The following is a 17,417-nucleotide window of genomic DNA, read 5'->3' as shown; positions in this document are numbered from 1 at the left end:
TCTATGTGGCATTGTGAATATCTACAGTAAAACTGTATGGAAAATGGATGTTGGTGTGTGCCTGTGTGTCTTTCTAAGAAAATATTATATGCATAATTCTGATGTGCTAGTTTATTTATCTCTCACAGCTCAAACAATTTGTAAAAAATACATGAATTTCCCAGATAACTAAATCTCAGTAGATATGAATATATATATATACTGTCTCATTATTAACAAATTCCTATTTATTACACTGTTCCCTTAGAATAACTTTTTATTTTATTATAGTGATGGAATTAGTTTTAAACAAGTTAAATTGATCGTTTTGGAATTACAAAGAGCCTTCCTTTCCTTTTCTAACAGTTTCTTCCAGCACAGGGTCGGAGGGGAGCTGGAGCCTATCCCAGCAAGCAGCGGGCACAAGACAGGACCCACCCTAGACGGGACGCCAGTCCATTACAGGGCACACACACACACACTCACATCATGGCCAGTTTTCCCAGAAGCCAATTAACTTCCCAGTATGTCTTTGGACTGTGGGACGAAACCCAATCAAATTGAGGTCTCCACACAGATAGCACCCCAGGAATTGAACCCCAGGGCAGCAATGCTATCCACTGTACCACTCTGCCACCAGGAAGTATGCAACACAATGTAAAAAAATTAATAAGACTATTGCTTAGTCTGAATAAAATACATATGCTTATTTATAACAATTGGCATTTTAGATGTAAGCATTTTTTATGGGTTAATCTGGTGTTTTTTCCATGGATTAACATGCTACTGTTCATCAGTTTCCATACATTTCTAGATCAATACCTTTATATCAGAATCTGCAGAACTGGGAACAACAATCTTTTACCCCTTTATTGTTAAATTGGGAAATGTCTTCTTGCTTTTCAATATAAAATCCTGCCAAAATGTTTTCTACTGCCATTTCTGTTCTCCACAAAGCATCAAACCCTGGTATAGGAAATAGCTGATAATAATGTTGAAAAAGACAGGCCAGGTTGACCTTTAAATATGTGTCCTAAACTGTAAGCTGTTTTCTGTTTAAACTACCTGGAAAAAAGTAGCACATTTTTTTTCACAATTTGTAAAACCGTGAATACATACAATAGGTGTGTTCATTGATGTCATTTGTACACTTATTTGGGATTATTTCTGTTTAGGTTCAGGGACCCTGAATGCCACTCAGTTCCTGTGTCTAACCTGCACACATATCTAAAGGTTCAGGACCGTGTTGCATGTTTAAAATAATTTTATTCTTAAAAATTGTTATTACTATTTGCATCAATAAAAAAAGAAATCAAAAGAGATTAAGAAACTGAGGAATAATTTGTATCATTCACCTAGTTTGGCAGTCCAGCCCTGAATACATACAAAGATCTGCACTAAACCAAGACTTTCTTAATACAAGGTTATATTTGTCATGTAAGTTTCTGTCTCATCTCACTCTATCTTCAGCTGAATAGCTCCATTCAGTCATTAATTCATGTTACTCAGGTCCTTAACCTTGAACAAAACCGCAAGTATTGAAGTACTTTGTTCTTACCTAAAAACAGATCTCGATATATCTAAATCCTACAACTTCAAAGGTGAGTTCTTTGGTGACTAGGTAGATTTTGCATATAGCAAAGCTTTGGAATGTCCATGTTGTTCTCTGAACTGTAGTGGTTCTCCACTAAAAATAGCAGTTTATTTAATGTTATTATTTTATTTAATTACCTCAGCAGACAGTTTCACAAAATAGCAGGTTTCTATTTACAACCAGCTTTAGACACATATACATTTTAAGCTTTCCTGCTATTACAAACTTTGAAGGCCTCATTTGCAATGTGTTTCGGAAAACTGTATGTCAAAAAGTCAAACTCAAGGAAGGGGGTACTTTAAACAACAACGAAACAACATCAAGGTTTCTAAAGCTTAGGTACACTTTTTCACCCATTTCTGTGCTTTTCATTGCTAAGACACACTAAATAACTTCAAATTATTATTATGGGGAATGCAAGACAGCTATACATGAATATAAAATCAATAAAAAGGTTAAGAATTTTCAGGGAAATATAATACATTTTGGGAATATCATTAAATTCCGCACCTACACTTCTGAAAGACAAACTTCAGAAACTGACAAGAGATGTAGCACTACTTATGCCTTTTGGATTTGGTTTGCTAAGCAAATTACATATTCCCATGAAATCACATCAAAGCATTCAATCGTCTATAATTATTCCTGGTTGCTTTGAACAAGGATTCATACTGCAGCTGCAGTACACCAACATCATATTCACAGGTGAGATCTTCCTGTCGGAAATCAGTAATTATAGAAGTGCCTTGTGCATATGTTCAACACCTACACACTGCTCATTCTACATGTATTAAAATTATAGGAAGTATTAAAATAATATCCTTAAAAAATGGAAGGCAGGTCAATAAATCAAATAATGCCGTTTAGATAAAAGAACAAAAAAGTATACGTTTAAAATAAATACAGTAATGTTACCTAGGGCCCAATAGCTAAAATAGCAAAAAAGATAACATTCAAAAACTAACTGGCGCTGACATTTCAGTTTATATGTTGATTGTAGTTTAATTTTAATGGATTGATCAGAATATGTTGACGATATGCAATATTGCTTAGTTTGTGTAAGTATTAGTATATCACTAATAATAATAATAATAATAATAATAATAATAATAATAATAATAATAATAATAACTGCTCACACTTATATAGTGCTTTTCTGGACACTCCACTCAAAGCACTTTACAGGTAATGGGGACTCTCCTCCATCACCGCCAATGTGCAGCATCCACCTAGCCCCTAACCCCACTAGCAGCTCAACAATAAAATAAGGAACAAGTAATAGGTTTATTCCATGCTGAAAAAAAGAAGAAAGAGAACACAACGTTTCGGCCGTGGAGCCTTCTTCAGGTGTGAGAAGGCTCCACGGCCGAAACGTTGTGTTCTCTTTCTTCTTTTTTTCAGCATGGAATAAACCTATTACTTGTTCCTTTGCAGCCTACGCATGCTGACGCAGCTACCCACCTGAACTACTACCAACAATAAAATAATACATGTAAAGGATCACTTCAGCTTTTTTGCTAAATTCAGAGTAATGGCATTAAGTTCTAACATGTGTGAGCTCACTGACAAGCATTCACATTACGATGCTGTACTGGCTCGTAGAATTCTGTAGGAGTTCTGAGGAAAACTGGATCCTTTGAATACTGTAGCTCTTCCCACAAGTGAAGTCCAGGAGGAAAATGATATTCCTATTTATCCAGTCTGACCTGTAATGATTAAAGCATGCAGGAAATCAGAGAACAGGTCAGTCTTTATATCTAAACTTCTGTTTAGGAAATTCCTGCCTTTTGATCCACACAACTCCCAGAGATGCGCTGTTCTCCAGAATCTGCTGAAATCAGAAAAGGGCTGAGACCATCAAACTTGTCTTTGCTTTTGCCTGAAACCTGAGCTCCCCTGTCTGGCAAAGGTGAAGGTTTTACACTTCTTGTCCAAAGCCATGCCTGCCTTAATTATTCATTAAGGCATGGGGGGTGGGGGGGCAGGGAATTGTTTTCAATCATAAAAGAAACACGGGAGCATTTCAAGAAATCGCAAAAGCAAGAGGTAGTGTTTTATTAATGTAACATTGATTTTCCTCTGCAGGAAAATAAACTCAGAATACTTTGCCATTCCTCCCAGATACATATTGTAAATGTTTGCATTTCAAGATAAAAAGAGTCAAATTTCTTTTAAAGATAGGTGTTCTTTCATTTTCAAAGAAAGCTGATGATTTGCAGTACATCTCTAAATACCATTTTTAAATCCCTTGAAAATCAGAATGCTCTTCAGAAACAACATAAAAGAGCTGCTAAAAGGGATTTTAGCTGAAGAAATGAAAGACTTATTGATTTTCTTCCACGCACCACGTGCCTAGATCACCTGATTTCTCCCAGATCACAGTTAACCACTTGGGCTTTGTTTATTCAGATGGAGTAGGCCATTGCACCAAAAGGCATGGATTATAAGGAAAAATCATCAGTGTAATTCTTTGATGTCTAAATGAGGCATGTGCAGTCCAGAACTCAGCCTCTCTCACACAAACAGATGCACACGGCCAAGTACAAGCTCAGTGCCCTGGCTGCTTTTTGTTTATCACAATCAGGACAATTTGAATTTGCACAGAACAGAACAGCAAAAACTTCAAGAGAAGCTCCAGAGCATTCTGGGGCTCTGTGATTTATTACCTATGTCTTCATTTTGGACATTATTGTTAAATGGCAACCCATGTGCTTTAAATTATAAAGCACACTGCAAAAATCACAAGGTTCTTGAGATAATACCCGAAAGGGCAGTTCCTGCATCTGTTTTGCACTAAAGCAGACAGAGGATGTTGTTACTTAACAACCAATATTTTACACTGAAATCAATCATCTGGCTGACATTAGAGCTAAGTTAGACTTTTAAACAATCCTTCATGTTGAGAAAATGTTTAAATGCTCTACGTCCTCTGCCTGGCTCCTGTCAAGTTTCTTTTGTAAACTATCTGTGGGTCTGACCGGAGGGAGGGGAGGCAAGGGCATGCATTTTTAAAAATGGTTTTACAATGAAATAATGCGCTCTGTAATCAAAAGGTGTATCTAATCTGGGCTTTGATGGGTGGATGTCAACGCTGTGCCAGCATCTGTCTCACTTACCCACAAGATGGACGGAACTTTGAAACACAATACAGCAATTTATCCATCCTTCCATCCATTATCAGAAAGCCACTTATTCCTAGCAAGAGAGCCACAGCCTGGAGCCTCACTTGAAGGACAGGATGGGGGGGCCACATGTCTTAGGCTGGACTGGATGCCAGCCCATTGTAGGGCACATACACTCTGCAGCAATGTACATTTCCTGGTTACTTGCCATCCAGTTATAAGCAGCAATCATCTGAATCCACTGCTTACTCAGCTATTTTTTAAAAAGATTATTTTTTTAGAAAGGCCAAACAGAGTCACATTGGTCATAGCACTTCTGAAGAGCACTTTTAAAATCTTGGAGAAAAATTCATCATTATTAAGTTCACAGTAACGTCTAAGTGCGTCTGTGTAGCGGAGCTAGTTCGGATACGGTGACGTCGGCGCCCTCATTGCGAGTAGCAGGGACCTCAGCTGCCTGGGCTGGGGGAGGTCTCCTTTAGCTCACACGGTTGGTGCCCTGTTGCGTTACCCCAGGTGTGCGGGACGGAACGGGTGGCGGGGGGCACGAGCCCGTGCGGAACTGCGACCATCACATCTGATCCTAATAATGACTTGAACAGAGAAGACGACAAAGGGCACCCAGTTTAATTCATTCAAAATGCTGAGTTTAAAGTCTGCCCACTGGACTTTTTCAGAATCGACAGTAACACACCCACACACCAATGAACAGACATGTTCACTAAAGAGTAGTGACTTTAAAACAGGTAACAGAACATACTGTTTTACACAGAGGGTTGTGGGAGAATGGAGCAATTAAACTAACCATGTTGATGGAGCCAGAACCCTGGCTGCTTTCAAGAAGCAGCTAGATGAGACCCTTGGATCACTGAGTTATTAGCAACGATACAAGCTACATGTGTCGAGTGGCCTCCTCTCCTTTGTATCCTTTCTTATGTTCTCATTACACATAAGGTGATGGGCTGTTTTTTCATTTTTTAAATCTATGAGGGGAAAAACAGTCTTCAACAGCAGCACGTTGATTGGATTTGGTTAAAAATAAGATAGTGTTCATCATGTAAATCTAATTTTTCCCCCAAAATAACCTCCATTCCTTAAATTGCCCCTCTGGGGATGAATAAAGTTTTTCGCATGGAACTGAATTGAAATCGCCATACAAGCCCTCACATTGGCCAGATGTTTTGTGGATCAGACACTACCGACCTTGCCGGCTTAGGGTAACTGACATGAAAACTGACATGCAAACTTGGAAATGGCGTTAGTAACATCTGTTACAGGACACCTATCCTGAAATTGAGAGATATGTCAGGGTGGAGAAACTCCTTTTAGTACATGTCATTAACTGATGTTCTCTGGAACGGAGTGCCGTCAGTGTCAAATCGTTGACACATTTGTCTAGAAACAAAAACACTTGGTGTGATAAGGGAACTGCCCTGACTGTCCGCAACCAGTTAATATAGCCAGGTAGTGAGGATGTAGTTGTGTAGCAATGAACAGCAAAGATAGGGCTGGCCATTCATTTTTCATCAAAGGAAATATAAATTACAGGATTCAAATGTTGCCTGCAGTCAGAAAAAAAAGAAAGCTGGCAGCACATCTTTTCCAATGATTGCTTTCTAAATCAAAGTACACATGAAAGTAAAAGGGAAGACAATTCTAGACAACAGAACTAATTCAAAGCTCTGGTTTGTTCAAAGTTGATTCTATGAGGAAATACTGTACTGCTGTGAAAGGTTGGGGTATATGGTTTAGGATTAGGGTTTGCGTTTAGGGTCTGGTATAGAATAGGGCTAAGGTATTAAAGTTATGGTATGGGCTTATTGTTAGTAACGTTATGGCAAGTTTATAATTAGATTTAAAGATTAGGGTTAGAGTCAAGTTCATATGCTAAGCCTCTCTGAGGATTACAATCGCGAATATTCCTGAGGAAAAAAAAAGACCAAGAAAATACTAATCTTGTCAACTCTACTATGCTGACACACTGGGTAGTGCACATGTGCAAACAGTTTCAGACATACATACTCTTTTACTAATTATTTTCCTAAACCAGATTAGTACAAGCTTAAATTCTGTTTTTTTGTCAAGAAGAATATATTTCGGGGAACCCAAACTGCAAGAATGTGTGTTCTTCTGCTGTTTGTTATTTTCATATAACAGTATTCACATTACAGTATATTGTATCTTAAAAGTGCTTTAATGATCAAAGGCTAAAGTCCATTACTGAGGTTCTACTTCTGCGATATAGATGCACTGTCAATAAAATAACCTGTAATACATATTAATTCCATCAGTTCTAGGCAATATAAACCTCTAAGAATATGTCAGCCTCTTTCAAAACAATGCCTGTTTAGGCTGGGACATATTTAATAGAATTTTACACATTTCGTAAGCTGTATCATATCCTTCGTACAAAGGACGCACAGCATTAACAAACAACATGCAAATTGACTACGAACATGCTTCAAAAACGAGTAACATCATTTAAATAATCATATACAGACATGATCACTTTGTAATTTCCATCAGGTTTATGCTGTACAGGATCTGCCAAACAAAGAAAAAAAATTCCAGAAAAATAAACTAAATGAATGGAGATCAGAGAGCTCCAGATCATGGGATCAATCTGACACTGTGACCTCTTTTGCCTAAGAAGCAGACAGGATAATTCAAAGCACACTGTAGTGTGCATTGTCTGCATTGTCTCCTGCAATACAGTGTAGGTGCAGTTTTTACAGGTCATTTCTGAATATATCCTCACTTTGCTAAACACCTATCCTCTTTAAAGGGTAAAAACATAACTATATATAATCTCCTGTCATGAATCTATAAGTCTGCTGCCATGACTGGTAGATATTATTATCTGATGCATGGTATATATTCCTTTAGAAAGTTTAGCCTTACATGTTTTGTCCTTCACAAGAGTATTTCAAGATATCAACAAATGATATGCAGTGGATTTTATTTCAATACAAATGATAAGTGCCTTTTTTTGTAGATCATGACTAATGCAGCTGTGTGGAGCAGGTGGTTAGGAGTTCTGGACTTTATTTTTGTCACATTTTTCTGTACATAGGCAGTTGCAGGTTCACATCTCTGGTACGAATCTTCTGTTGTACCCTTGAGCAAGGTACTTCACCAGAATTACTCCAATCTTGCTGTGTAAATGCATGCAAATGTAAGCTGCTTTGGATAAAAGTGACAGCCAAATAAATTAGATATTAATTATAATTACAGTAAACATTTCAGTGGTCATCTGGGAATGTCATGTATCATCTCTTGATTCAATTAAAGTGTGATAAAAGTACACTTTGTTAAATTGGCATAAGAGTACTAGGTTTTAGTGTTTAATTATAATGAATAATCAGGGTTCAATCTGCTTTAGGGCATTCATCTTTCACTAATGCCGAGAAAGAATTATGTGACAGGAATTCTGGCACGCATGTTCTAGAATATCAATACAAGGGTGATATTAGATGTCACTGGATGATAATATCTTGCTATATTAGGAATTAATAAGTGTGTATAGAAAAGCAGTGTGCAGGCTCTTTTATCAGTTTTGTCGGGTTCCTAATTATTTCTCCTCGTGTGGTGTATGGTTTATGTAAGTTGGTTTAGGTTTCTTCACTCCATAATTATGTTTTCGGGAGATTAACAAAGTTGAATTATGAATTATTATCAGAGATGATAAGTAGTTCAGAAGTATATCCTGTTAACTGCTGTAGCTGACATTAAGAGGATTAAAGAAGACAGTAACAAACCAAATTCCACACTCCCACATCCTTAAGGTTAAGACTTCCTATCCATCCAACATCAAATTCCTCTCCCCAGCTCTCGCCCTATAATTTCCTTGTTAAAGAAACACAGGCACACCTGAGACATTTCAATGAATTGAGATAAACATTTTCATGGAAAGAAATATTTCACCACAAAGAGAAAGAAATAGCACTTGCCCTTTGTTTTTAATAAGAACTGAATTATTTTGTTTATTGAAGCTGCAGTTGCTGTATAGTAGTCTTTAGGGTAAAGCATTTTTGAACTGATGGTGAAATGAATTGAAAGAGAGAGAAGGTCACGAGTTAAGTGGTGTCAGAATTATTTGTATCTACAGGTATCGCTGTAGGAAGCTTAATAAGAGAACTCCTGCGCAGAGCACAACAGTGGTGTCAGCTCTCAGGCCCTGGTCTTGCCCCTGCTGTGATTAAGGTGCGGTAGTGTTGTAATTTTCAGACATCCCACCTGGAGCCTGCTAGGAGCCGACAGCGCACACTAATCAGAAACATTTGCTTGTTTGAAACACGCTGAATAGAGCCCACATGCTCTTGGCACATGTTATATCCTCACAGCACATTACAATGACACTTAAATTATTAATGTTTTAATATTTACAAAATGGATAAATCCCCTGTACTGTATATCAAACACAATATATACAGTGCCTTGCAAAATGATTCACTCCTGCGCAAAGATTCTACACTTTCAATTAGAGCCTTGTGTTTACAATTTCCACAATTTGCTCCAACGTGGTAAAGTTAAAAAATGCTGGTCGGAGCAAATAAAAAGAGACATTTAAAAACGTGGCAGTTGCGTAAGTTTTTTCACCTCTTTGCAATGGCAACACTAAATAAATCCAGGTGCAAAAAGTTTCGTCTGCAAGGTCACAAAATTAGTTTCATGGTCTTTGCCAGTGTGTAATTAATGAGGTTTTTATCATTTGAGTTCAGAGTAAATGTATATGTCTCCGTAAAGACCATCAAATTAACCATGAAAAGATCTTTCAAAACCTGTGAGGGATGAGGTAAAGATGCGCAGGAGAAGGTTCTTTATCTCTTTAAGTAAGTCAATCATTAAGAACCGGAATGTGCAACATAACTACCCAGACACAAGTTCGATCAGACTGCCCTGCTCTAAAGGAGGGACAAGTGGCATGAAGGATGCTGGTTAGGGATGCCAGTGTGAAGCCAGAAGTGACTTAGAAAATCCTACAAAGTTTTATGCCTGAAATAGGAGGAACGAGACAATATCCCCGTGCAAACATTAACACCATCTCTGCCTGTGTCCTGAGGACAGGATGAGTGTTACTGAGTCTGGAATACATGAATATTCCTAATGACAGGAGTATGAATATTCAGGGGTCTGCAATATTATCTGCACCATTTAGCTAATCAAAGGTGCGATTTAACAATACTCATCAGTATCCTTTTTTACCTGTTTCTGAAGCATGTCATACCAAAACACATCACAACAACTTTTCTACTGTAATACGTCTTCGGAATTTGCTTTGTATGCATACAAAATTGTTTAATGTTCCATTGCAAATGTGAACCCAAAGCCTATGTTTAGAAAGGCTTTTTGATACATGGTTGAAAAAAATTGTATAATGGACCCTTTGCATTGCACGAAAAAGTGTTTAAATAGTGAGGGTTTATATTTTTCATCTAATTTTCATTATCTCTTAAAACTGCTCATAGAAAGTCATTGGCTTTGAGAGGAACCTCTACGCATCTCGGCTACCTTTTGAAGAATATGGCAGCAGCAGTCTGAGCAAGATACGTGATCTGGGAATCCATACCCACTTGAACAAAACTGTGGGCACGGCCCGTTTGCAGTGGATACTAGAAAAAGCGACCAGGAAAGACTGACAAATATGCCAGTCCTATGAGGCGTGCAAAAGAATGCATGCCTACAAGGTGTCATATTAGCAAGTATTGTCATCTTGAATAACATCAAAATAAACTTGATTTAACTAGCAGCTAAATTCAATGCAATAATACCAGTACCGCACTCTGTTTTACTTAGTACCTGTTCATAGTCACATAGAACAGTACACCAATAAAAATGTCAAGAATGTATTATAAAATCAATATTGTTTCTCAAGAGAAGAGTCACTTTTTTTCATTTTTTGGCACTGTTGAACCTGAAGTGTTGCTGCATTGCTTCCTACTGTATATGCTATATATACAGACTTTGCTATAACAAATTTACACAGTGAAGTTGTTACATTACAGAACAGTAATTTCAGACAGTTGAAACACATCTTTTGACTTACCCACCAATTTTATGTTGTTTTATATCAATGCATACACTGATTTAAAAATGTAAAATATAGTCCCTTGAAAAATTTATTTTACATCTTACATCTGCAGCTAGACTTGGTACCCTATATTTAGGCTAAAAGGCTCACAGAGCCTATATTCCAAGTGTTGGTTATTTCTGATTTTATTTTACCTCTTGAGGCAAGTTCATAAACAGTTGTCATGAACACTTCCTCTTGCAGCAGTAATTCAGAGAGTGCCTTTCCTTTATCTCAGCTGTTCTAACGACACGCACGTATATTATGACCATAATCTTCAAAAGGCTGTCAGCATAAGCAGCTCTGCTTTCATAAACCATTAAGTCAGTTTTGATATATTCTTAACACTATCCTGTTTACAACTGTCTGAAAAAAACAAAAAGGTAGAGATACATTTCAGATCATATCCTCCTCTGTCAAGCAAAGGTTTATTAACTAACACTTCTTATTTTTTGCTAGTGATTTCAGCTGTATTAAAATTGCTTTTTTGTTGAAAGCAGGCACAAAGCCATGCCTGTTTTTCAAATTACAATGCTTGCACCCACTGTGATTATTCTATATATCTCAGAACATTACTAAGTACCTCACACTGAGAGTCACTTCATATTTAAATTGACATCCAGAAAGTGGAATTACATTTGTACATGAAGTACGTTTTAACAAGGGCAACGCCACAGGTAGCAGTTAACACTTAGAGGAAAGTCTTCTAGCCTTATATAAAACACAGATTTTATCAGATACTCATCCACCACTCATTTCCAAACTGGAGAAGTTATAACGTGGCTTGGAGCTCTTGCTCCCCAAAAAGTCCTTAATCCTAGCAATCTCTCGAGACAGCAGGACAGAAGCACAGTAAAGAGCCTTAATCTCAACATCTAGATTTACCTGGTCATGTGACTCTCCCAAATGTGAATGATTGGTTCATATACCAGCGAACCAACCTGTTCACTAGGCATCTTGGTTTTCTTCTTTGTCATAAAGAATAAAGCACCCAGCAGCCATGTCACCTTGCAACTCACAACTGGCAGCCCACTGAAGCTAAGCAGGTGTGAGCCTGGTCAGTACCTGGATGAAGGAGACCTCCTGGAAACGCTAAAACTGCTGCTGGAAGAGGTGTTAGCGGGGCCAGCCGGGGGCACTCACCCTGCGGTCTGTGTGGGTCCTAATGCTCCAGTATAATGACGGGGACACTATACTGTAAAAAGGCGCCGTCCTTCGAATGAGACACAAAACCGAGGTCCTGACTCTCTGTGGTCATTAAAAATCCCAGGGCGTTTCTCAAAAAGAGTAGGGGTATAATCACGGTGTCCTGGCCTTTGGCAATCAAGGACTCCTAATAATCCCCATCTCTGAACTGGCTTCATAACTCTGTTCTCCTCCCCACTAATAGCTGGTGTGTGGTGAGCGTACTGGCGCACTATGGCTGTCATCGCATCATCTAGGTGGGGGCTAGGCAGGTGGAAGGGAGTCCCCATTACCTGTAAAGCACGTCTTGAGTGGAGTATCCAGAAAAGTGCTATATAAATGTAAGGAATTATTATTCTGTATAAATTCCTGGCAGGGTCAGGAGCTCCAGAGTTCTTCAGAACCCTGGAAAGTTTTACCACGTGCCCAGGCCTTCAAAAACACAGCTAGCTGAAAGCAGCCATCACATCGCAAATTTTGACTATAACCGCTTCAACAAGCCATCGGATGAGGACACGTGCCTAGTCAAACTGGCCACCGCCTGGAAGGAAATGTGGTCTAGGATCTGTCCCAGCTCTCTCACCCTGGGACCCAGAGTGACATCACCATGCCCCCATTCATTCAGCACCCACTGTAATGATCAATTCACAATGTGCATTCTACAGAAAGCAATTTTACAACAACTGTAAATGTTCCCCAACATATGCCCTCTGTGCCTTGTGACCCACCAGCATGGGCTGCTGCAATGGCTTCCTGGGATTTTCTGAAGTCACTGAAGCGGCTAGCAACTTTGAAGACAGAAAAAAGTGATATCATACCACCAACTACTGTATATAATTTGATGGGTATGCATTGTTTAATATTCCATTTCAATTGTGAACCCAAAGCCTATGTTTAGAAAGGCTTTTTGATACTTCGTGGAGAAAATTGTATAATGGACTCTTTGCATTGCACTAAAAAGTGTTTAAATAATGAGGGTTTATATTTTTCCTTCAGAAAAAGATATCTAATTTTCATTATCTCTTAAAGCTGCTCATAGAAAGTCACCTGTGGAACAAAAATGTGGTCACACTTATTTTTTATGTACTGTACACTTCAGTTCAGGTGTTTTCTTATTGGAAACCAGTCACCAGGGTTCTCTGCAATGGTTATACACATCCAGCTTTACAGCATTAAGCACTATCTAACCCAAACCTACTGCACGGCACTGACACTAATTCATACCAAACTTGTCAGCGCAGAAGTAGGAATACGCTTGGAAAACCTGTCTGTGTTACATTATTACGTCTAATCCAGATAATCCCATCCATGTTGTTAAATGCCATCCCATCCCAATCTCTCACCCTGGGACTCTGAATGGCATTAACTTGCCCCTATTCATTCAGTGCCCATAGTAATGATCAATTCACAATGTGTGTTATGCAGCAGGCATTAATGAAATTCAATGCCTTGGGCAAAATACAAACTAAACATATGTTCAACAAATCAGGGCTTGTATACTTTGCATGTCACTGTTATTATGACTGTCTATTAAAGTGATGATCAGATCTTCAGTAATAGGCATGCTTGTAGTCGACTATACTTTGAAGCGCTGGTGCCATGCTAAACCTTGATAAGACATTAATGATAAGCTGACCCAGTGTATTAAAAGCCTATGAAAATGATCTCTCATGATTCCCCTGGTCGTTACTGAAAAGCACTTTAAAGATGAGGGATGATGGAAAAGAGTATTGTTTTAATATTACGCTTCCTTTATTAAGCCACGACATATCCTGTTTCTTATATAATTACCCACACCCGGCCTTTCTCAAGTGAGCTTACCTTGTGTACACTGAGACTCCCACATGCTGTTTGCCTCCTCATAAGGCTTCACAATGTCTTCATTTTTGTCTTTGTCTTGGCCGTAGCATTTACTTAAGCTCTTTTGGCTGTCACGCAGCACCTTTAAAAAATACAATAATTGTTCCAATAAACCTCCACCCAGAAGTGGACTGTCAGTAACGAACTAGCGTGTACAATGGAGCCTTCATATTTTTCTGAAACCAGAATTATGTTTGTTATTCAATTTTATTATGTTTTTGTCACATACTTTCACTAGAACCCGCTAATATGCTTTGCAATCGTAATGGCATGCAAATTTATCAGCGTAAGCGCTTTTTTATTTTCTCCTACCTACATGCAGATGGCTAGGCACTGACTTAATTGTCAGGGTGAAAATAACAGCAGACGCGCACTTCCTCTCATATTTAATTTTATCTTTGAATAAAAGAGCTATAGGAAAGTATTAATCTGCTTAACATTTCTAAGTACATCCTCCAAAGGATTTTGCTTTTTTAATCTTACATATGCTCAGCAGAGTTACTGGCAAAAACTGTACATTTTCTTCATTTCATCCTTTCAACATCAAATGGTGAGCAGCAAAAATTGGATCAGACTTCAAAGACTGTGATGTGCTCCAAGTCACAGAGTGACTCTTCTATTTCACATATTGAATTCGAGCAGGATATCAAAGTACTACCAAAGAACCTCAGGTCTTTACTAAAAAAGGGGCTCTAACATCTGTAGAAAGAGAAGCGCAAAGACAAATCACCTAAGGGAACTGCAAGCATTTATTCTCAGCCGTGAATTTCCAGCCTTTTGATTCTCTTATTCAGCGTACCACCCTGTCTCTCCACTGAACTAAAGTTTTTAGCAAGAAGAGTCTTTTGTCTCAAGGACTTCAAAACACTCTTCTAACAATTTCATGTTCTCAGCGCTTGGCCTAACTACTGATTGGAGCAGAATTCAGCACTACGGATTCGAGAACTCATGTTCACCATGAAAATAACAAAAAAAACGCACTCACCCTTTTCTCCTGATGGTCAGCTAAGAAATCCGTTCTGCTGAAGCTGCCATGCCTAAAGGTGTAATAAAAAAGCCTTGATGTTACTTTCTATATTGAGACGTTTCCCGGCCACACAGGTTAAAATCTTGTTAGGACGTGTTTAAGCACTATCACAGTAAAAACAGATAGAACACAAATAGGCTGAATTTATGTTCTTCCTCACTCACATCTATGCAAGTTAAAAAACACAACTAAGAAGTTGCAGATTTTATTTAACATTGATATTTATACAGTTGTCATGGGAACTGTGTTACAATTATTTTAAACACATTCAAATGTTATTATTATTGTTGTTGTTGTTGTTTTACAAGGCTCATTTTACTCTTTGGTTTAATATGTATTCTGGTAAATTTATTACTAGCAGCAGACTTTATTAAAAGGGTGTGTTCTCAAACACTGCAGAAACAATAAGGAAAAAAAACGACATCTTTGTCACAGCAATTTTGTAACAGTGCTTCTTACCGGATGTGATATGATAAAGTTACCATAACTGAGGAGCTTACTGCAGGATATTCAGGAAAAATTGTAAACAGAAGAATGTGGACACACTCATGAAGTAATACAGCAGGTGGAATATAAGCTTTATTCAGTAATTCTACTCGGCTTCCTAATGTTATCGGAAACGCAAAACCAAGATTCGCAATGGTCTCGACTGAGGAACGTGCCTGGAGAAATCAAGAGAATTCCCTAAAGAAAAATATATTAATTTTTTAAGTGCACAGAAAAGAAAACTTCATAATAGAAATCAGGTTTGGATTGTTGGTTTTGCAAATAGTATTACGTTAGCAAAGTCAGCAAAAGTATCACTAAATAAAATCATCTGTGTACTTATGCCAACAGGAAACATCTCTGTTTAACTTTCAGATGTCCCTGTTACTATATTTGATTTTATAGTCCTGAAAGATGCTGTGTTGGCCTGGATGCCAAGAAATCCATTTTCTATTTTCCACTAAATTTAAACATCTCCTGATTCTCAAAAATAGAGACTCTGCTTTCAAAATATGCTCCGCTCAAAATGTGTCATCTGGTACCGTGAAACTGAAAATAAAAATGGTTGATAAGTGCACATATAAACAAGCTGCTAAATGAATTGCCATTATTTTGCCAGTTTCTGTAGTGAAAGGAAAATGAAATTTTAGCAACACTGTCAGAACAGCGACAATAGAGTTCAATGGAATGCTTTGCACAGTGATATACACAGAGAGAAGTAAAGACCATCTGTACCCCTGTTCATCTGTTTTCCTGCTTTCACATAGTTTCTTAATGACAACTCTATCCACATGCCGAGTAAATACACAGCCAGTTATGCTTTGACATCTGGGTGCCACAATTAAGCAGAAGCAGCATTTATCAGAGATACTTCACAGAAAAAGTTTGCCTTATCCTGAAAGAAATATATTCATTAAAACTACAAATCTCATTTAAGAATTCCTACTTAAAGGGAGGGGAGGAGGGAGGTGATTGTTTCAGAGGTAGAACAATGAAACATTAACAAAATAAAAAGCATTAAATAAGCATTAGATTAATGATGGGTGTTTTAACTCTTGGATAACACAATCAATTTCTTCCTATATGTAAGTCCTCAGTTAAGTCTTTTTTGAGGCTTTTTTGCAAAATAAATACAAAAAATGGACTCGTGAGAACAGGGTCAAAATGTGTAAGCTTTTATTTAAAACTCTAAGCAGAAACAAAACTATGAAGAAATTGACTCTTTGTGACTGTTTTAGAACTTGTTTTTATCTCTGGTGTCTAAGAACTTTCACACACATATAAACACATCAGATGTTTTGAATCACTAATGGAAATATTAAAAGACAGGGGAAAAGATCCAAATGACTCACCCAACTTCATTTACAACCCTGGTGCCATCCAGGGTCTGAGACAAAGCCACTGAATTAACCCCATGATTCATAGCCTCAGAACGCTTACGAGCATAGTACCTCCTGTAAGCTATAAAATAATATCATATCATTCAAAATCTGTTACAGTACCAAACAGCAATTGTTTTTCTCATAACTTTTATTTTTAACACCTTTCAAAAAATGAACCATGTGTTACTGTGAAAAAATACAGTACTTTGTTTTCATTTGAATTTCATGGCTGCGAGCATTAAATATGCTTTGTTTAGTCCTTGTAGCAGAAACAATGGACAAAATACAATAACCAATTAATTATTAATACTTGCCTCTTAGCTTTTTTCTAAAACATAAAACGAAATTAAATGGCATCATTTTTTTTTCTGTTCACGATTTGAAAAATTGTCAGGCTTATAAATCATTAATTTTTTTACTAAAAAGATGAAAATACATTTTCACAACTGCTCTTTGCATATAATGTAAAACAAACTCGCAGATCATAAAGGGAATCAATTGTCATGTACAATTTTCCACTGGGACAATCAATTGGAGGAATGTGCTAATGCTAGCCACAATTTCCAGATGATCATGAAAAACAGAAAATTAAAATGTAAAGTGCAATAAACTCCCACTACGGAAGTTTGAATCCGAATTTAAGCCCCTGGTAGCATTATCTTGGTCAGAAATTCTGAAACTGTGACTTTTTGTCCCCTTCGCTTTCTGCCTC

General features: G+C 37.6%; 1 protein-coding gene across 3 annotated transcripts in view; it reads right to left on the bottom strand.

The window, feature by feature from the left end:
• myo3b (myosin IIIB) overlaps nt 1–17,417 on the bottom strand; it is a 120,773-nt gene that overhangs the window by 13,495 nt on the left and 89,861 nt on the right. For all 3 annotated transcript variants that reach the window (XM_015358857.2, XM_015358859.2, XM_015358862.2), the window contains 3 exons: nt 16,676–16,784; nt 14,796–14,847; nt 13,772–13,892 (listed from right to left, as the gene is read on the bottom strand). In XM_015358857.2, coding sequence (XP_015214343.2) covers nt 13,772–13,892; nt 14,796–14,847; nt 16,676–16,784 — 282 coding nt within the window. The remainder of the gene's footprint in view (nt 1–13,771; nt 13,893–14,795; nt 14,848–16,675; nt 16,785–17,417) is intronic.

Source organism: Lepisosteus oculatus, chromosome 12, assembly GCF_040954835.1.
Source record: "Lepisosteus oculatus isolate fLepOcu1 chromosome 12, fLepOcu1.hap2, whole genome shotgun sequence".
NCBI lineage: Eukaryota > Metazoa > Chordata > Actinopteri > Semionotiformes > Lepisosteidae > Lepisosteus > Lepisosteus oculatus.
This window is presented reverse-complemented; position numbering and strand designations above follow the sequence as displayed.